The sequence below is a fragment of the Nelumbo lutea genome, chromosome 8 (genome assembly GCF_056320005.1).
Source record: "Nelumbo lutea isolate HS-2025 chromosome 8, American lotus-T2T, whole genome shotgun sequence".
NCBI lineage: Eukaryota > Viridiplantae > Streptophyta > Magnoliopsida > Proteales > Nelumbonaceae > Nelumbo > Nelumbo lutea.
Window position 1 is genome coordinate 32,851,894 of NC_142691.1, and position 21,761 is coordinate 32,873,654.

General features: G+C 38.6%; 1 protein-coding gene across 6 annotated transcripts in view; it reads left to right on the plus strand.

Moving 5' to 3' along the window:
* The first annotated feature begins 435 nt into the window (after positions 1-435).
* Positions 436-21,761, plus strand: part of LOC148843742 (P-loop containing nucleoside triphosphate hydrolases superfamily protein) — a 94,867-nt gene continuing 73,541 nt past the window's right edge. For 3 of the 6 annotated variants that reach the window (XR_016102791.1, XM_088956477.1, XM_088956476.1), the window contains exons 1-3: positions 436-984; positions 1,084-1,169; positions 9,255-9,357. Coding sequence is in view for 5 of the 6 variants with exons in the window: in XM_088956477.1 (XP_088812603.1) it covers positions 636-984; positions 1,084-1,169; positions 9,255-9,357 (538 nt within the window). In the remaining variant the exon portion in view is untranslated. Of the gene's footprint in view, positions 985-1,083; positions 1,170-9,254; positions 9,358-10,039; positions 10,603-21,761 lie in introns of those variants that run through there. The other 3 variants (XM_088956472.1, XM_088956474.1, XM_088956473.1) reach the window with 3 other exon arrangements.

The window sequence follows — 21,761 nt, forward strand, 5'->3', positions numbered from 1 at the left end:
CATTATATAAACAATTAAGCTTAATCAAATAAATAGATGTAAACATTTAAGCTCATGCAACCATACACATTTTATATTTGCGACTGATTCTTATTCACTTTTGATGTGGTAACACGGTTAGAGTTGTCAAGACACTTCAAAAGTCCAATACTTGATGTTATTATTTCAGATCCGGATGATCTATTTACATAATGAATTCAGATTTTATAATTTACATTCGATTAATAATTTTAATAAGTCGTATATTAATTTGTAATATATGTTGATTAATTTAATATATATATATATATAATTTATATAATTATATGTAAATAAAAGAATATATAATTTTATATATTAAAGGACTCATAGAACTCTCCTCACATCATGTCCTGACTGCACATTGAGAATATCTTCGCTATCTGTATTTATAATTCATATAGAGATATACATGATGGGATGTGACTGACAGCCACTGGCCGTGAAATCGGTGTGAGGACCGCCAAGTGAGGAGCATATCCCAATTCCGATGCACGAGGCTCCAAACTCGAAGTGGATAAAATAAAACGGTCGTTGGAATTCATGTTATTTCTCTTTGTGGCGCCAAATACATGCCGGGCAGCTGCGCACGATAAGGCCGAAGAAAGCAATAAGCCATGGCGCTCTGTAACCGCAGTACGGAGCTCTTCCTCCCTAAACGATATTTCTGGTCGTATCGTCCTTTTAGAATTTCAAACCCTGCAATATCTTTCTTCTCCTCTAAAAGGTTTTCGACTTCAATCTCTCTTTGTTCTCGGACAACTTCTGAGGAATCTTTTGATGGAGAGAATGCCAAGAATCAACCTAAGAGGATCTCTAAACAGTCGTCGTGGGAGGCGAAGGATTCGCAGGGGAGGGATTATCTCTACAGGCTGGGGAAAGAGGCAGATAACATGAACATTGCTGTGGGAGCTAAGGCAGGGATCATCGATGATCTTTTCGTAGGAACCTTCCTCGGAAAAGATTGTAAGTTTTGATTGAGAAGAGAAAGGAGCATTTGAACTTCTTGGTTGATCGCTTGAACTTAGTAACTGTTTTTCCTTTTGTTTATATATATATTTGCAGCGGATATTGTGTTTGATTACCGGCAAAAGGTGACTAGATCGTTTGAGTATCTTCAAGGCGATTACTACATTTCCCCAGTTTTCATGGTGAGATTCATTTTGATTCTTTTTCTTTGAATACGTCTTCAAATTAATTCTTCATTGTTGTCTATAGTGCATGCGCGATAAAAATTCAATGAGGATGCATTTGTTATCTGTAATCAGGGTTAGTGGGACTATTTTTGTTTCCAATAAAAGTTTAATAATACAATCAAGAATAATAGTATTGAAGTACATTTGATGAGAAGAAACCAAACTTTTTTCTTTTTGAATGAACGGGGAAGAAGCCAAACTTAAGAATACCTACTTAAGTTATAGACAACTAGGAGCAACTTGTAGTTTAGTGTTTTGTTTGAAGGACAAGCTCCATAGAATAAGGGAGGTAAAAGATTGCACTGGTTATTTTATTTATTTTTTAATTATTTATGAATACAGTTTACTAAGCCAAATGTGGGAAGAGAACTAAGAAAAATGTTCTTAAATTGCAACCGACCAAAAAGGGACTATTGTAGATGAGATTAATTTGCGTCTCCCTTGAATGGTAGTGGTCTGACAATAAATAATTGGGCTGAAATTGAATGAGTATTGTTTGATATTTTATAGATGGTATGATCTTTACAACTAATATGTTTTTGGTACTTGAAAATACTCCCAAAATTTTAGTTATTTATGTAGATATTGAAATGGAAATGATACCTCTGCCTGAAGTTCAATTATAACTAATGATATGATAAATAATCAATTTTAAGTTATTCTCTTTAATATTAATAATATCTTTGGGACTTAACAGCATTTTAAGATTTCCACTTACTAGGCATAGACATCGAAACAAATGTTGTGGGGGTGTATGTTAGGAGGTAGGTCAGAGAGGTGTAGGCATTCTTGTGAGGATTGATGTAATTTTGACAACATAAGTTTTGGGTATGCATTATTTTTATTGGTGAATTATGCTAGAAACGGCGTTCTTGTATATATGTGATTTTGGTTTTTTTTGTATCAGGGTATTTGCAAAGGATGCTGGTTTGAGTGTAGGGTGGTTGGTTGGTTGGTGTGGTTGCTTTTTTGAATTATTCTTTTGTGTGATTTCTTATCACCTTTCTTATACTTTCTTTTATTTTAATGATTTTTGTTTTACCATATAAAATGGACGTGATATCCCTTCCTTGGCGTCAATCTTTGTATATGGATCACCATATGATGAGCCATACTTGTCAATTTAAAATTCTACTTCCTTTTGAATGGTATTTCATGTTTTTTTTTTTTCCTTTTCAGTTGGAGGTTAAAATGAAATTACTTTTCATATTAGTGGCATATACCTATCCCTTCAATTTTGGGTTATGTTTATCTTCAAAGAAGAAATGGCATATCAGTTCATTACATATTTTAGGTTCTATTGAGTTGGGAATCTAGCTTGGTGTATCCTACACATTCTTATAAATTTTCTGGAAGATGACTGATGTTATGTTAACTTTGGTTTGGTCCTCCCCTTTTAAGATTTGTCATTCATTTACTTTTATTGATCTATAAGACATGTTGGAAAATACATTACTTCATGTTGTCTGTTATGATTTTCTTGATGCTGGGGGATGCTAATTTAAGTATTCTTTTGTTCTTTTATATATTTGTTTTGAGTTTGACATCCATGGTTTATTCTTTTTACAGGATAAAGTTGGTAAGTTCTATGAAACTCTTCAAGGGTGAAGAAATTATCTTGAGATATATTGAGACAGCTCATTGATAAAGAACTTTGGTTAAAAAAATAAGCAAATCTGAGCTTGTATCTTTTTACATATATTTTCAAGGATTTTGCTATTGATGAAAGGAGCATGTTTGCACAAAAAAATAAAAAAGTAAAGTAAAACAAGAAGGTATGAATATATATATTTTTTTGATCAGCAAACAAGAAGGTACAAGTATTGGGTTTGATTACTTTTTAATTTTCAGTTCACCATAGACCTTTCCCTCTTTCTGTATTTTTTTGTGTATTTATTTTCAAGGGAACATATTGAAGGAAAAAGTGAGATGTGTTGGGGTGTCCTTGTAACACACTACTTATTGGCTTCAAGATCTGTTCATTTGTAAAAAAATATCCCTCCTTTTTTAACTTCTTTTTTGCTTCCTTTTCTTTTTATTCTGTTTAATACACGTGTAAGAGAAAAATACCTTGTTTTTGGGAATTTCTTTCAAATTGCAATAATCTTCTCCTAGGCACTACCAATCTTAGCTTCAGAATACATCATCATCATCCATGCTTTATCCCAACTATATGGGAATTTCTACCCATGTCCTTTTTTGTCTACCCCGAGCTCTTCTATCTCCTTCAATGTGTAACCAATCACTTCTTCTAACTGGCACAGTTGGTGGTCTTCTATGCACGTGCTCAAACCATCTTAGTCTACTTTCTCTCATTTATCACCTACTGGAGCTACTCCTAGGTTCCTATGGATAGCTTCAAATGCCTTGACATTGTTTCACATATGAAAATCTTTGACAAAGCACGCTTAAGTTTTGGATGTGTATTTGTGCATATATGGAGCCAATGGTTAGCAAATCTCTCTCTCTCTCTCTCTCTCTCGGTGAGTGCTTGTCTGAACTGAATTTCCTTGATCATGGGGACTAGAACAAGAAACATATATTATTGTTTTTTCTTTGGAAAATGAGAGAATTATGTATTTGTAATCCTTAGCCTTGTCATGCCAAAAACATATGTTACACTGCAGAATTATGTATCTACAATCACTTATCCCAGTATATCCTTCCAATTCTTCTCAAAGCCAGTCTTGTGCAATGTATCAGCTCTATTTCTTTCATCTCCTGCACATTTTCCCTAGATTTCCGTCCCTTTCCTTGATCTAAACTTATAACCTTCTTCTAGAGAGACTGGCCTCATAGATCCCATTATTTCACTGAATACACCCTACCTCAGGTCTATGCTTTTCCTAAAAGTTTCATTGTATTAGTAACAGAAGGGGAATAAAGAGATAAAACAGATACTGTTGTATTTGAGCCTTCTTAGCTAAGCCCATGACCAAATAAATCACTTTCTGGATTTTAAATGCGACTTTAAATAACAAGTTCCTTATGTAGAGAGTAAATACTCAAAATGTTCAAATGGAATTGAATAAAAAAAAGAGTTAGTTACTTCAAACTCTGGCCATTATTTCCATTGTAAATATTCACAACTAATGAAACAAAGTAAAGTTATCCACACATTTGTTAGATTTAATAGACAGATTTAGAGATTATATTTTATCATAGACAGGAGAAAACTGGGAAAAGACTCTCTGAGACCCTTAGGCTTCTAAATTGCCTTTTATGTAGTAGGCGATCAAGACTACAATCAGCCTTGAACCCTAATAGATTTCAGATTAGGAAAGGTAGAAGAAAATTAAGAGAAAGAAAGAAAAGAGAGGAGAAGAACTGGAGAACACAAAGGTTTGAAAGAAGGGACAGATTCTCATTGATCTGCTGCCGCCGCTCTCTTAGTATTTATATGTTATGTTCAGTACATAGGGGAAAAGGACAGATCTGCCCTTAGTACTTACATGGCAAATAAAGCAAATAAAAATTTGAAATAAATAACAACTGAAATAACAAACTGACCACCAACTAACACTAACATGAACGAAACAAATAATTACACATACTGTCCTACGAACACAGTGGGGACCACAGCTGTGGGGCCCACATCAGTGTTCTCTACATATGTAAAGCCCATGGGCCCAATAGGTGGACTTATTAACTCATGCATTATATGTCAGTTTGCTTATAGTCTATACTAATTAAAATTTTAGCAGTATCATCTATTCAGAGTCATATGGAATTACTAATTGCTAAATTGTGTCACCTTATATTTGTTTTCAACTTAGCATTGAGTTCGCCCATTGGAGATGGATTTCATGTGCAGATACAAATTGGTGCTTTGTGCACTTGGTTGCCTGCTCAATCTTCCTGTCAACATGTTACTATCTTGGTCAGTGTCAGGATTTGTTCTTACATGTATCGCTATGAAAATCTCTTCATTGTAGAAAGGTTGAATCAATTTGAATTGTAATATTTAAGATAATTCCTGTTTCTTAGAAGGGCTAGAGGTAGACAAAAAAGGCATGGGTCAAAGTAGTAAGAAATAATTTAAGCACTCACAGTTCAACAATGGATATGGATTTAAACAGAATCGAATGGTGAAACAGGTTCATGTAGCCGACCTAGGATTAGGCTTGGATGATGATGATGTTTATGTTGATTTTTGTTTCCCAGGAGTTTGTCAAAAAGTAGAAATATATATTGTAAAAATCTAAATATATATTGTACAAATATGATGATGTTGGTCACTTGGTGCAATCACATGCACCTAAAGATAACCTTAGAGGAGTGGAAGAAGTTTCAAGTGATTGGGGGAGGTGGGGAACTAGTGCAGCATGTGAGCGATTTATTGATAGGGATCGGTCAAGTGGGGTTTTAAGTGAACATAAGTATACTTCATTCTCATTTGATGGTAGACCAAAATCAGGGTCTATCATCGTCTTGCTCAAGACCCTTTCATTAGTCAGAGCTTTCAGCCAGAGAAGAACCAGAATAAACACTATTAGAGCCACCCATTGTTTTCCTGTGCTTCTTTGTTCAAGTCTCTTTTTTAATTCCTTGATGTCTCCTTCTTTCCCCTTTAAAGAGTTTTGGTGTAGACCCATCTCACCCAAAATAAGAGCTTTCTGTTGGGAAGTAGTTCATGGGAAGATCAATACTTTGGATATGCTACAGAAGAGAAGAACCAATTCATGTCTACCTCCTAATTGGTGTGCTTTGTGTAAATCTAATAATGAGAATTTCTATCACTTAGTGATTTCCTGTCTCTTTGTTGCAGCTATTGGAATTGTTCCTTTTTCTTTGTTTGAATGTAGGTGGACTTTACCAACAGAGGTTAATATGCTATTTTATCCTTCTATGTTTACTTGGCCCAAAATTGATCCTTCTATTCTATGTTTACTTGGTCCAAAAGAGGGGAAGAATAATGTGGATATGTGTGTGAGCAGCCTTGATTTGGAGTATTTGGGAAGAGAGGAATGCAAGAATTTTCTTAGAGAAGGAAAGAAGCAAGGAAGAGGTCAAGGATTGTGTGATGGTCAGGGTGCTCCATTGGATCAAGACTATGGAGCTATCTCAGTTTTCCGTTGATATTGTCTGGCGAAATAGGGAAGTAGTGGTCAGAACTCTTCTAGAAAAGAAAGACTAGATGTTCATTGGCTACCTCCACCTGAAGGCTTTGTAAAGCTGAACATTGATGGGTGAAGTTGAGATAAAACAAGCCCTTATGGAATAGGAGGGGTCTTGAGAGATATAGAAGGGAAACTCATAGTGCTGTTTTCTGGTCCTGTGGGTATGGGTGATTCCCTCAAAGCAGAATTACATGCTGTAGTACAAGGAGTGCAGATTGCTAATGAATTGAACATAGAGAATGTGGTGGTTGAAGGGGGCTCAAAATTGGTGGTGAGATGGATAAAGATCCAAAATCCATAATATGGTGCTACAAGAGTGAAATGAAAAAATTTAAATGGCTTACCAGGAATATGAACTTGAGGATACAATGGGTGAGGAGATCAGCAAATGGAATGGGGGATGTATTAGCCAAGCAAGGGGTGAATAAGGCTTATTTGTTTTGGGCTTAAATGTAATTTGAATTTTGATTCAATATAGAGCAGTAGCATCTCATACCTCTTTAAAGGATGCTTGTAATGTTTCATTACCTTGAGTTTCAATAACATTTGAAGTTATTTATCATAAAAAAATCTGGGGCAGAAAATGCTTCTTACTAAAGAAACAAAGTAGGGGGAGAAGATTTAGGGAAGACTGTGTGGAAAATGGAATTTTTGGAGTGGGTAGTCACTATTTCTTCGAGAAAAAGATTCAGGTCCGAACTGCATGTCTACTGTTAACTCAAAGTTGAAGGAGACGAGATTTGGGATTTGAGGCTTGTTTTTTCCCCTCTATTTCATTAGTGGAAGTGTTGGTGCAGTCAGGAGGAAATGAAATTTCCGATGAAGTGGAGGACCCATTACTTGACTGTCAACACTAAGATGGGTGCCACTTTATGGTGGGTGAGGCTGGTCTTCCCTGAAATGTTATTGCTGTTTTAGAGGATCATCAAAGAAAGGATTGTCATATCATGGCTTTAGAAAAATGATGGAATGGGTGATAGTTGTTTGCTGGAAGTGGAAGTGGTAGGTTTTCTACAAGGAAATCTTGGTGTCAGCACTAAGGAGACATAACTGGGATTGGGTGAAGCTTCAGGAATGAAAGATGAAGTGATCATTATGTGTAAAATTTCAGTAATTAGAGAGGTTGAAATTCAAAATTTTCTAGAAACCCTAATGCTGAAATTGCACATAGTGAGAAAACTGGTTTTTCTCCTTGGATCGTTTGGGGTTATTGGACCAAGAAAGATCAAATCATTGGATCAAGAATGAATGTAGTACCTGATTATGATGCCCACTGTTGGAAGATTTCTGTAATTATGTATTATATTTGATTTTGCGCTATTTTAAGTAGTTGAGAATTTGTGAGCTGTACAAATTTTCTAGGAATCAGCTTTATCTTCCCTTTAATTAGGGAGATATGTTACCTAGTTTGTATCCTTTAATTAGGGAGATTTGTTACCTAGTTTGTTTCCTAGAGAGAGCTATAAATTTCGATGTACAGAAGCATAATGAGACATCCCATTCTTCATATCTTTCTGTCTCTTCTTTATGGTATCAGAGCAGAAAAGACCTAGGGTTTGTTTCTGCATTTCTGTCCCTAAAAATGTCTGAAGTCACGTCCAGTTCTCAGCCTTCTAAGCTTGAGCCACAGATTGTCTGGAATCTGCCTGAAAATCACTCTATTCAGATCACTACAATCTGACTAAATGGTGACAACTTTCTCCGGTGGTCGCAATCTGTTCGCATGTATCTCAGAGGGAGAGGGAAAATTGGCTATATCACAGGAGACACGAAGAAGCCTGATGTGAAGGATCCAGCCTATGCTGTTTGGGATGCTGAAAATTCCATGGTGATGACTTGGTTGGTTAACTCCATGATTGAAGAGATAGGTGCAAATTATCTTTGCTATTCTACAGCCAAGGAATTATGGGACAATGTCTCACAGATGTACTCTGATTTGGAGAATCAATCCCAAGTGTACGAATTATCTCTACAACTCGGAGATATTCGCCAAGGTGAGAACTCTGTGACTAAGTATTTTAATTATCTTAAGAGAATTTGGCAGGACCTGGACTTATTCAACGATTACGAGTGGAAGTCACCCGATGACTGCAATTATTACAAGAAGATGGTGAATGTTGGCCGAGTCTTCAAGTTTCTTGTAGGTTTAAACGTTGAATTCGATGAGGTTCGTGGCCGAATTATTGGAAGAAACCCTCTGCCCCCAATTGGTGAAGTATTTGCAGAAGTACGTAGAGAAGAAAGCTGGAGACAAGTGATGCTTGGAAAGAAGGCTGTAGGTACAACCGGACCTGTGGAAGAGTCAGCCCTGATTATTTCCGAGGCCCAAGTCAGTCAAAAGTCAGCCCAAAATCAGCGGGTTGGAGACAAGAATAACCTACGCTGTGACTACTGTGGGAAACCTCGCCATACCCGAGAGAATTGCTACAAATTGCACGGGAGACCACCCAATTGGAGGGTGAACAAACCTGGTGGACAGAATATACCTATAGCAAGCGAGGCTGAATCATCCCCATTCAGCAAAGAGAAAATAGATCATCTACTTAAACTTCTAAAATCTTATTCGTCACCTAATACTCCTGTCGGGTCTATGGCACAAACAGGTAGCAATTCTTTGGCATTCTCAATGCTAGGAAAATCCGGCCCTTGGATCATAGATTCAGGGGCCTCCGATCATATGACAAGTTGCTCTAACCTATTTAGTTCCTATTATCCTTGTTCTGGTTTTGAAAAAGTGAGAATAGCTGATGGTAGTCTTTCATCTATTGCAAGCAAAGGAAACATTAAAATTTCAGAAAAAATTACTCTGAAATCTGTTTTACATGTTCCAAAACTTGCCTGTAATCTTCTTTCTGTCAGCAGATTGTCAAAAGATACTAACTGCTCCATTCTTTTTCTTCCTTTCACTTGTGTTTTTCAGGACCAGAACTCAGGGAAGACGATTGGAACTGCTAGAGAGATAAATGGACTCTACTACTTTGATGAAACCTCTACTAGTAATAAAAAAGTTCATGGTTTAAGTAGTACGAGTTCAATCCCTGTCTGTGATCAAGTTATATTATGGCATAGAAGATTAGGACATCCTAGTTTTCCATATCTCATATATTTATTTCCTAAAGTGTTTAAAGGAGTTGATTGGTCAAAACTTCATTGTGAGTCTTGTCATTTGGCTAAAGATCATCGTGCTTTATTTCCAATAAAACCTTATTCTGCTTCAAAACCATTTTATTTGTTACATGGTGATGTTTGGGGCCCATCTAAGGTTAACACACTTTCTGGAAAAAAATGGTTTGTGACTTTTATTGATGACCATACAAGGGTATGTTGGGTTTACTTGTTGGAAAGGAAATCAGAGGTTGAACAAAGATTTAAAGAATTTTTCTTAATGATTGAAAATCAATTTCAAACCAAAATTGGTATTCTAAGATCAGATAATGGGACTGAATACTTTAACAAATACTTAGGAGCATTTCTAACCGAAAAAGGTATTATCCATCAATCAACTTGTCGTGACACACCACAACAGAATGGAATTGCTGAAAGAAAAAATAGGCACCTTCTTGAGGTAGTTAGAGCCATCATGTTTTCTATGAATGTACCTAAATATCTCTGGGGAAATGCTCTCCTAACTGCATTTTATCTGATAAATAGAATGCCATCTCGAGTTTTAAAATATGAAACTCCTTTACAGAATCTAAAAAATCGTTTTCCCACATCTCGAATAACTACGGATCTTCCTTTAAAAGTGTTTGGTTGTGTCTGTTATGTGTATATACCAAATGTTTTTCGATCAAAACTGGATCCAAAAGCTGAAAAATGTGTGTTTCTTGGTTATGCATCTAATAAAAAAGGGTACAAATGCTTTAATCCAGTTACAAAGAAATTTTTTGAGAGTATGGATGTACACTTTGTTGAGGACCAACCTTTCTTTCAAAAAAATTCTCTTCAGGGGGAGAACATAAGTAAGGAAGATAATTTTTGGGAAACTTTACCTATTCTAGAAGAATTTATACCTTTGATTAATTCTGATAAGCAAGGTTCGGAAACAATTGTTGAAAGAATGGAACCTAGTGATGGTACTCTTAATCCAAATTTGCCAGATACTACGTTATCAGAGATAGGGGGAGAAGTACTTCAAACGGATCACAATCCTCATCCTGAGCTTCAGTTTTATACCAGGAAGAAGTTTCACAAAAGTACTATTGTTCCAGTTGTTCCTACAGCAGAAGTCCAATCCAATTTGCCGAGTGAAGATCTTACAACTCAGAGTAATCCTTCTTCTACCCCTATTCCGTCTTTATCTAATGATTTGCCTAATCTATCTTCTTCAGATCTTGACATTCCAATTGCATTAAGAAAAGGTACCCGAACTTGCACAAAACATCCTATTGCAAAATACTTGCATATGAGAAATTATCACGTACTCATAAAGCATTTGTGTCTAGGATTTCTAATCTGTATGTGCCAAGAACTGTTCAGGAAGCATTAGATGATCCGAAATGGAGGTTAGCTGTGATGGAAGAGATGAATGCTCTTAGAAAGAGTAATACATGGAGTATTACTGATCTACCCCATGACAAGAAGACAGTTGGATGCAAATGGGTGTTTACAGTAAAGTGCAAGGTTGATGGAAGTGTGGAGAGATACAAAGCAAGACTCGTAGCAAAAGGATTTACCCAAACTCATGGTATAGACTACCAAGAGACTTTTGCTCCTGTTGCTAAAGTTAACTCTATCAGAATCCTTCTTTCCCTTGTAGTTAATTTTAACTGGCCACTTTGTCAGTTCGATGTCAAGAATGCATTCTTGAATGGAGACCTAAAGGAAGAAGTATATATGGACCTACCACCAGGTTTTGAAGAAAGTCTTGGAAGAGGCAAAGTTTGCAGGTTAAAAAAATCCCTATATGGGCTAAAGCAATCACCAAGAGCTTGGTTTGAACGATTTGGGAATGCAATAAGACGGCACGACTTCTCACAAAGTCAAGCTGATCATACTTTATTTTTCAAGCACTCCACCAAAGGTAAAATAACTATTTTGATAGTGTATGTAGACGATATTATCATGACTGGGGATGATTTATTTGAAATCAACAAGTTGAAGAATAAGCTTGAGGCTGAATTTGACATTAAAGACCTGGGAAAACTTAAATATTTTCTCGGAATGGAGTTTGCAAGGTCCAAGGAGGGAATCTTTATCAACCAACGCAAATACATTCTTGATTTGCTTAAGGAGACAGGGATGACAGGTTGTAAAGCCGCAGAAACTCCAATGGACCCAAATATGAAGTTAAAAGCAGTAACAGTAAATGAGGTGGTTGATCGAGAACGTTATCAAAGATTAGTTGGAAGACTAATCTATTTTTCGCACACAAGACCTGACATAGCCTTTGCAGTAAGTGTAGTAAGTCAGTTTATGCATTCACCTGGACCTACTCACTTTGAAGCTGTGTTCAGGATTTTGAGATATTTGAAAGGAACTCCGAGGAAAGGACTCTTGTTCAAAAATAGGGGTCATCTCCAAGTCGAAGCCTACACAGATGCAGATTGGGCAGGTGATATAAATGATAGAAGATCTACTTTAGGTTACTGCACTTTGGTAGGAGGGAATTTGGTCACCTGGAGAAGCAAAAAACAGAGTGTTGTAGCAAGGAGTAGTGCAGAGGCAGAATTCCGCTCTGTTGCACATGGCTTTTGTGAAGTGTTATGGATCAAAAGGCTCCTAGAAGAATTGAAGGTTCCTACACCAACACCTATTAAAGTCTATTGTAGTAACAAGGCAGCTATTTCCATAGCTCATAATCCAGTTCTACATGATAGAACAAATCATGTAGAAGTGGATAAACATTTCATCAAGGAGAAGATAGATAGTGGTGTGATATGCATGTCCTACATACCCACCACGAGCCAAGTAGCAGACATTCTCACCAAAGGGCTTCCTAGGGCACAGTATGAGAACTTAGTTAGCAAGCTTGCCATGAGTGATATATTCATGCCAGCTTGAGGGGGAGTGTTGGAAGATTTCTGTAATTATGTATTATATTTGATTTTGTGCTATTTTAAGTAGTTGAGAGATTTGTGAGCTGTACAAATTTTTTAGGAATCAGCTTTATCTTCCCTTTAATTAGGGAGATATGTTACCTAGTTTGTATCCTGTAATTAGGGAGATTTGTTACCTAGTTTGTATCCTGTAATTAGGGAGATTTGTTACCTAGTTTGTATCCTTTAATTAGGGAGATTTGTTACCTAGTTTGTTTCCTAGAGAGAGCTATAAATTTCGATGTACAGAAGCATAATGAGACATCCCATTCTTCATATCTTTCTGTCTCTTCTTTACCCACAAATTCAGAGATAGAAATGGTGTTTACACCCAAGCTTTGGTCTTCCCAAAACACTGCAACCAGTTGAAGATGGTGCAACTGTATGCTTGCAGTCTTAGAAAACTTTTCCAGAATTTACAGCAGCAAAGGACAGACCTTTATCACGAATTTGGGTGATGGTTTTCACCCAAAATATGTCTAGAACAATGGTAGATGAGTTGGCTAACAGATCTGGTTGAATGGGGTTCAAAACCCTTTAAAAGGGGTCTCACAAGGCTAGGTCGAAATCAGCAATGTAGGGAAGAACATGCATAATCCAATCCCCATATTTTCCATCCTATTTATCTATGGAGGACTGCAAGAATCCTCTCCTTGTCTATCGAGGAATCCTAACATAATTGGGATAAGGTTGGAGAGATACTTGCTCTCCTTAACCCAAAAACTAGAACTTTTCTAGCTAGTCAAACTAGTCAAATCGTAGTCATACTAGACTATCCGGTTGATAGTTTGAATATGATTCTTATGTGAGACTTTTAATTAACCATTAGCACCTTAATAATTTTGGAAATTACTTTTATAATTGGGAGATTCCAGCTTGTATGGTGTTGGACCCACAACTTAATGAGAGAGCCAACATGTCACATGCTTTATGTAAGATAGTGGGGGCCAGCCACTTAATGTTTTAATTAGCCTAATAGGATAATTTGACTTGGTTAAGAATGTCTGGAGCTCACATATCCCCCTTAGAGTTTCTTTCTTTGTATGGGAAACTTGCTTAAAGAAAATAAACACTTGTGATCTGATCTGGAAAAAGTTTAGAGACAGATTATGTATCTCCCCCCCATGTCTGCCCTCTTTGCCTCAGTGATGGAGAGACAACTGATCACATCCTCCTCCATTGCCCTATCATAAGAAAGGTTTGGTGTTTTTTCCTAAACTTAGTTGGATACAGCTGGGTATTCCCGGAGAAGGTGGTGGACCTCTTGTGGCAATGGCAAGGCAGAGGTCTAGGAAAAAGAGGAAGATTATATTGGAGTACGGTGACCCATGTAGTCCCGTGGGGTATTTGGAAAGAAAGGAATAATAAAATTTTTGAAAACAAAGCTAGAAAGGCTGAAGACCTAACTTCCTATTTCACTTTTCCCTGTAACCTTTGGGTGATTAATTCTAAAGTTTTCAAAGGCCTCTCCTTAAGTGATCATCAGAGCAACCTTCCAGCAATCCTGCACTCCTCTCCAAGATCTGAGTTGATATGAGACATTTTGTTAGAGAAGAAGGTGTGATGACCCTAAACTTTGATGGAAATGCCCAGGGCTCTACAAGTCAAGCAGGAATCAGAGGTATAATCTCGAGGGGCAAGGGGGAGTATCTGCTGGGTTTGTAGTGGCCCGATTGGGAGGGCAGATGCTATAAAGGCAGAGGTCTTGGCCGCACTTACAGGAATTCGTTTTGCCAAACGACTAGGCTTATCCTCTTTAACCATCAAAGGGGATTCTGCAAATACTATAGCTTGGTTAAGGGAGAAGGAAGAAGGGCCTTGGAGACTAGCACACTTGCTAGCTCAAGCTAGGGATGTCTTAGAATCAATGGATGTGAAGCTGGTCTAGATTCCTAGGAAGCAAAACACTATTGCTGATAGCCTAGCAAAATCAGGGGTTTTTAGAGAAAGCTTGTTTAGTAACATTTGTTTGCCTTTGTAATTCTGGTTTAGCCGCTCTAGGCTTCAGTACATCCTCTCATGTACTTTTTTTTTTTTTTTATTTTCAATAAAATTTATCTTTGTTCAAAAAATAAAACGACCATAACTGCTATGGGCTTAAGCGATTGGGCCCATTAAGTGTTTAAACACTTTAAACCTCTTGGGAACTTACCATCCTAAAGGCCCAAGTCTATTGGTTCAGCCCATTATGTGATATTCAAGCCAATACAACCTAATTAGTCTCTTGTAATTATTCTCTTACTAATAATACTTGATACCATATTAGGGGAAGGATTTTTTCCTTCTTTGTCTTTATGACGTGGTGTCCAACTTCCAGCACTATTAGGTCCTTCATTAAGGATTCAAATAGTCCTACTTAGAGGAGTAAAGCGTGTTGTGCCGCCCACGGGCCATTACGGGCCGTGCTGCCCTCCCTAGTGAAAAATTTGGGGGTCGGCCCAGCCTGGCCCACGGCCCAGGCCTGCGCGGGCCCATGCCATGCCGCGGGCTGGGCTGGCCCGTGGGCTGAGCCTTGGGCCAGGTCGGGTTGTGCATCGGGCCAAATTTATTTATTTAAAAAAATTGACAAAAAACTTAAAATTTTAATTTTATATGAATTTTGTGTATACAATTGCTTATATATACAATAATTAAATAGATTAGTATAATAAAATTAAAAAAATTATTTATTTTATTGATATATTATATACTATATATTATAATATAATTATAATTTATATAATATTATATAAATATATATAAAATATATATAAATAATATAGATGGGCCGTGCCGGGTTGTGTTGCTGGCCGTGTTGGGCCGGGCTGCGGGCGGCACGGTCCGCTTAGTCGTGCCGTGCCATGTCGGCCTGTGGACCTAAACCCCCGGTCCAACAAGGCCCACATGATCGTGTCGGGCCTGGCACGGCCCGCAGACCGTTGTGCCAGGCTGGTCCAAGTTCGTGCTGGGCCGTGGGCGGTACGATCTGATTTACACCTCTAATCCTACTACCAACAGATTCAGAAATCTAAAGAGGAAGTTATACAAAGCATTCTCTATGTCTTAACATAGTAGTAGATCCTATCACATTGATCATCAATTGACATATCATTCTTGAATATTCCAATATACCTAGGTATTTGACCCCAAAAGGGTCTCACTGGTTGGCATATCAAAGATAGACAAGTCTGATACTCAATTTGGTATCAATATCAAGACTAGGGGTTAAAAGCAACACCTAGTTCTTCCACCTGTCACACCTTAGGTCATGATCCGAGTAGCTGAGATCCATTGCTCAACTACCTTGGGTAGTGTGAGAATGACAACCTTGTCAGGATAGACTTAGTTAAGTGTATCCACTGGTTGTGATGATTTAAGTCCATATTATGAGGATAGACTTAGTTAAGTGTATCCACTGGTTGTGATGATTTAAGTCCATATTATGACAACTATGTGGTCCCATACGTGATACTGATATGAACCAAGGGGATTTAGCAGAACAACCTGATGACACATGAAATAAATATTCCTTTATTCATAGCAAAGATATGTACAATACATCAGTTCGAGTTGAGGGCATACACATTGATATGTCTTAATCAATGCTTGAAACAGAACTGTTTGCAGGTAAGGGGAAGAAGAAGAAGAGAAAGAGAAAGAAGGGAGGTTAGGGTTAAACTTCTTTAATGATTTCTCATTAGCTGCATTTCTTATAGCTTCTTCACATGGTGCTCTACACTTATAGTGCGTGGTAACATGTAACTAACTTCTTGGTGACGTGGACTTCCTAGAGTACACATATTTGATGGGCGGTTTATACCTTCCCATTTCAGCTACTTGAACTGGGCCTTGCATGTGGGCTTGCAGACCATTCAATTTGGCCTGTGCTTGTGGCTCTGCTCCACTGGACCTGTGGGTCATAACAACTCCCTCCCCCTTAAGTACAACGTTGTCCTCAAGGTTGATAGATGGATACTGCTCCTTTAACCGATTGTAGTCCTCTAAAGATACTGCTCCTCAAGGTTGTCCTCAAAGGTAGGCCTTTCCAAGTAACCAAGGCTTGCTGGACGACCTTCTTTCCCCTCTTGACCCAATGGAAATCAGTAATAGTATGGGGTGCAAGGTACAATTCACCTTCTTCAGAGAATTCTGGTAGAGTTGGACTCTTAGTTGGTGGTGGTCCAGTGTAGGGTTTCAACATTGACACATGGAAAATGGGATGCGTTTTTGAAGGGGGGGGGGTCCAATCGATAGGCAACTAAGCCAATTCTTTCCAACACCTGAAAGGGTCCGAAAAACCTTGGAGATAGCTTCTGCCATGCCTGTCTGACCACAGAGGTTTGCTTTTAAGGCTGTAGCTTAAGGTAAACCTAATCCCCTACCAGGAATTCCACTTCCATGTTTTTTTTGTCATAATTGGACTTCATTTGTTGTTGGGCCTTGGACAGGTGTATCTTGAGAGTCTTAAGTATGCTGTCCCGGTTGGATAACTGCTGATCCACTTCTGCCACTGCTGGTGTACCCTTCTCATAAGGAAGAATGGAAGGAGGATCCCTGCCATATAGGACGGTGAAGCACCATAGATAGGTCTCCAAACACCTGTTCACCACCTCTGATTGCCCATTGTTTTGGGGGTGGTAGCTGGTGGTATACAACGGTTCTACTCCTTGGGCTTGGAAGTATGTCTCCCAATATTTACTCATAAACAATGGATCCCTGTCAGTTAATATGGTCTGCAGGGTCCTGTGCAGTTTAGCTACCTCTTGGATGAATATCTTGGCAACTAATGAGTGTAGGGGTGTGGCAAGGCTATGAAGTGATCATATTTGCTCAATCTGTCAACGGCCACCAGAACAGAAGATTTCCCCCCTGATTTGGGCAGGTTAGTGATGAAATCCATTGTGATGTTGTTCCAAACTGGTTCTGGAATTGGCAGAGGCTGTAACAATCCAGCCAGGTTCTGGGTGCTGTACTTTTGTTTCTGGCACACCTGACATTGCTGGACATAATCATAAACAGTTCTCTTCATGTCCTTCCAATAATTGTACTGATTCAGCCTTCTATATGTGCATAGAGCCCCTGAATGACCTCCAATAGCCAAATCATGAAATAATCTGAGTACCTCCTCCAAATGAACGAACTTAGCTAATATAACCAATCGTCCTTTATGAAACAAATTGTTACCTTGAAGTGAGTAGGCCGGGTATAGTGTTGGGTTTGCTTAACAGGTTGCTCGGATGTGGGCCAAATCTGGATCCTGTTCAGCCTGTCTTTAAGCTTTCCAGGGGTGGGTACTGCAACTGTGATGACTCCATTGTCTGGAATTCTTCCACTCTTGACAAGGCATCTGCTACAGCATTAGAAGGACCGGGCTTGTACACAATTTCGAAGTCATAACTGAGAAGCTTGGTAGCCCACTTCTGTTGTTCTGGGCTCAATATTCTTTGGTCCAGAAGGTATTTAATGCTATGATGTTCAGTCCTGACAGTGAAGGGCCGACCCAGTAAGTAAGTTCTCCATTTGGTGACGGCGAGGACAACAGCCTTGAGCTCCTTTTCATAGGTAGACTTCAGCTGGGCTTGCTTAGTTAAGGCCTTGCTGAAGAATGTCAATGGTTGTCCTTGCAGCATGAGGACTACACCAATTCTCTTGCCCAAAGCATCAGCCTCTATTATAAACTCCATGAAATTAGGTAGTGCCAAGGGGGGGTGGGAGAGGAAATTGCTTGCTTAAGTCTCTAGAAGGCCTGTTCAGCTTGCTCATTCCACATGAACGAGTCCTTCCAAAGTAACTGAAGGCAAGGGTGCAGCTATCTCTCTGTATCCTTTGATAAACTGGCGGTAATACCCAGTTAGACCCAGGAAACCCCACAGAGCCTTCTAGTAGAGGGCTGAGCCCAATTGACCATATATTGCACCTTTCCGGGGTCTGTTTGGACCTTGCCTCCCGCTATGATGTGGCTCAAGTAGTGCACTTGGGTTTGCCCAAATGAACACTTAGACAACTTAGCAAACAACTGTTGTTGTAATAACTTCAGTGTGGCTTCCAGGTGTTGCATGTGAGAGGCCCACAAAGGGCTGTAGACCAAGATATCATCAAAGAATACCAAAATAAATTGCCATAAGAATGGTCTGAACACATCATTCATCAGTCTTTGAAAAGTAGAGGGTGCATTTGTTAGACCAAATGACATAACTGATGCTTTTATGTCTATGCATCAGTTTGAGGGGGAGTGTGGAGAATCTAAGAATGATGTATCATAGCCCCTTTTGTGCACTATTTTTTGTAATTTATAGCCTTTGTATTTGTTCCTTTCCTCTTTTAGCCCTTTATGGGCATTTTTCTAATTGTACATATTTTATTAATCTAATAGAGGCTCCTTGGGGTGGTGTCGACTGTTACATTGACACCCTGAAACTGTTTGTCTTCCTCTTGTTTGAACTCTCTAGTTGACACTAGCTCCTTGTTTAGCTAACCCATCAGCCAAGCTGTTGGTTGATCTTTGCACCCATTAAGTTCATTTCTCTACAAAACCATCTAAGAGGTCTGATTTCATTCCTGTACCTTCAATTGACTAAGTTATTGTTTCAAGATCCAGCTGATAATCACTTTAGAGTTTCCCTGAACCACCAAACTTTTGACACCCCTACTGGACCTGAGTACATTCCAAACAGAATTCCTTTGTTATCCTTTATCCCCTCTCTATTCCAGATGGTCCTGGGTTACCCACACTGTTCCCATCAAAGTTCAACTTAAGCCATCCCTTTGCAGGTAGTCTCCACTCCTTAACTTTTGGTTTCTTTGATGATGAAATTGAGGTTGCATTCCAATTTCTGAAGAAATTAAAAATCATCCAATGTGAAATCAACAAACAGGTCTAACATCTTCACCCAATGCACTACCCTCACAGTTATGCTTTTTATAAGTAACTCCTTACTTCTTTCCTTTCCTTTAATTTCCCTTTTGGTTTCTTTCATCACACAAGGTCCATAACACTGCTGCTCTCGTGCATCTCCACATAATTCTCCCTCCTTTTTTAGGTCTCCCGATTGAAGTCTCCAAGAACAACCCATTCAAACTAGCAGGGGAGATCCACCTGCACCCAAAACAAGCACAAAACCATTCCCAAGTACAACAGACAAAGGGAGAGGAAATAAGTAAGTGGTAAGCAGTCTCACCGTTCAATTTGATCACCTCATGTAACTTTTATCTAATAAAATTTTCTTTTCATTTATTACTGATAAAGTTCTGATCTGCACTAGAATCTTGTTAGAATTAGTATTAGAGAGATATTAGAAGAAGTACTAGAGAGAATAGGAGAAGAAGAGAAAAGAGAAGGAAAATGCTGGTTCTAACTAGAGAGCAAAATCACTCTCTCTAATCGGCCAAATTATATTTATATGTTTCTATTCAAATAAAACAAAAGACTATTACTCCCTACTTAAGTATGGGACACATCACTTAACATAAACATTACACATCAGCTTAAACATAAATAGAAAGACTAAACTATCCCTATACAGTCTACACTAACATTCCCCCTCAAGCTAGTGAGTATATATCATATAGTCTCAGCTTATTACATATGTAGTTTACTCTTCCCTGACTCAACCCTTTGGTGAACAAGTCTGCCCATTGACTCCCTGTGTTAACATATGCAATATCTATCATTCCACTAAACACCTTCTATCTAACAAAGTGACAATCAACTTCGATATGCTTTGTTCTCTCATGAAACACTAGATTAGAAGAGATGTGGACTGTAGCTTGGTTGTCACAATAAAACTTCATTGGAGTATCAATCGAATATCCCATCTCCTGTAGACGATTTTTCAGTCACACTAATTCATAAGTGGTATGTGCCATGGCTCTGTATTCAGTTTCTGCACTGCTTCTTGCCACAATTGTTTGTTTCTTACTTTTCTATGTCACCAAATTACCCCCAAGGAAAGTACAATAACATGTAGTGGGCCTTCTGTCAGATACAGAACCGACCTAATCAGCATCGGTGTATCCCTCTATTTCAAGATTTCCTCCACTCTTGTATATCAAGCCACGACCAGGTGCTCCCTTCAAATACCTTACAATCCTTAGAACTGCATCCCAATGTGGAACCTAAGGTTTCTGCATAAACTGACTCACCACACTAACTGCAAATGAAATATTTGGCTGAGTAATGGTTAGGTAGTTTAAATTACCCACCAACCGCCTATACCTTCTAGGATCTTCAAACTCCTCACCCATATCACTACTCAACTTGGTATTTGATTCCATAGGTATTTTAGCTGGTTTGGCACCTAACATTTCTGTTTCCTCCAACAAATCAAGAACATACTTCCTCTAGCACAAATTAATACCAAGCTTAGACCTTGGTACTTCTATCCCCAAGAAGTATTTTAATTTACCAAGGTCCTTTGTTTGAAAGTGCTCCTACAGGAAGGTCTTCAGCCTATCAATCCCCAATCTATCACTGTCGGTAATGACAATATCATCTACATAACCGGTAAGATCTTCCTAGCATGCGAATCATGGCTGAATACTGAGTGATCAACCTAACACTGTTTCATACCAAACTTCTTTATCACTTCACTGAATCTACCAAACCACGCACGAGGGGACTGTTTATAGACCTCCTCAAGGAGATCACCATGTAAAAAAGCATTCTTGATGTCAAGCTGAAATAGAGGCCAATCATACATAGCAGCTAGAGATATCACAACACGAACTGAACTAATTTTAGCAATAGGAGAGGTCTCCGTGTAGTCAATACCATATGTTTGGGAATACCCTTTGGCAACCAGTCTAGCTTTCAACCGCTCTACACTACCATTAGGTAAATACTTAGCAGTGTATACCCACTTACAACCGACAACTTGCTTACAGGGATCATGGTGAGATCCCATGTATGATTATGGGCTAAGGCAGAGGGTTCTTCTTCCATTGCATGGCGCCACCCTAGAGAGGCAAGGGCTTCCTAGACATCCGTAGGAATAGAAGTAGAAGACAATAGAGAAACAAATTGACGATGGGAAGCACAAAGGTGAGTGACGGAAACATAATTCGAAATGGGATGAAGTGTGCAATTGCGTTTACCTTTCCGCAAGGCAATAGGAAGATCATGGTCAGAAACTGGGGGTGTGGCTGGTGTGGAAACAATTGCCGGATCTGTTGATGGTGACGAAGCTGGAGGAGGAGCTGATACATGTTGTCGATGCGTATACACTTGACGGATGGGTGGTTGTTCAACAGGAAGCTGCACCGGAGGCAAAGACTTAGTCACAACTGGAACAAGTGGAATGGGGTCCTCAACGGGAATTGGAAGAGGAGGAGGAACGTTGAGAAATAGGGTTATAACACTTATACCCTTTCTAGGTCCAAGAATAGCCAAGGAAGATACGCTTAGTGGATCG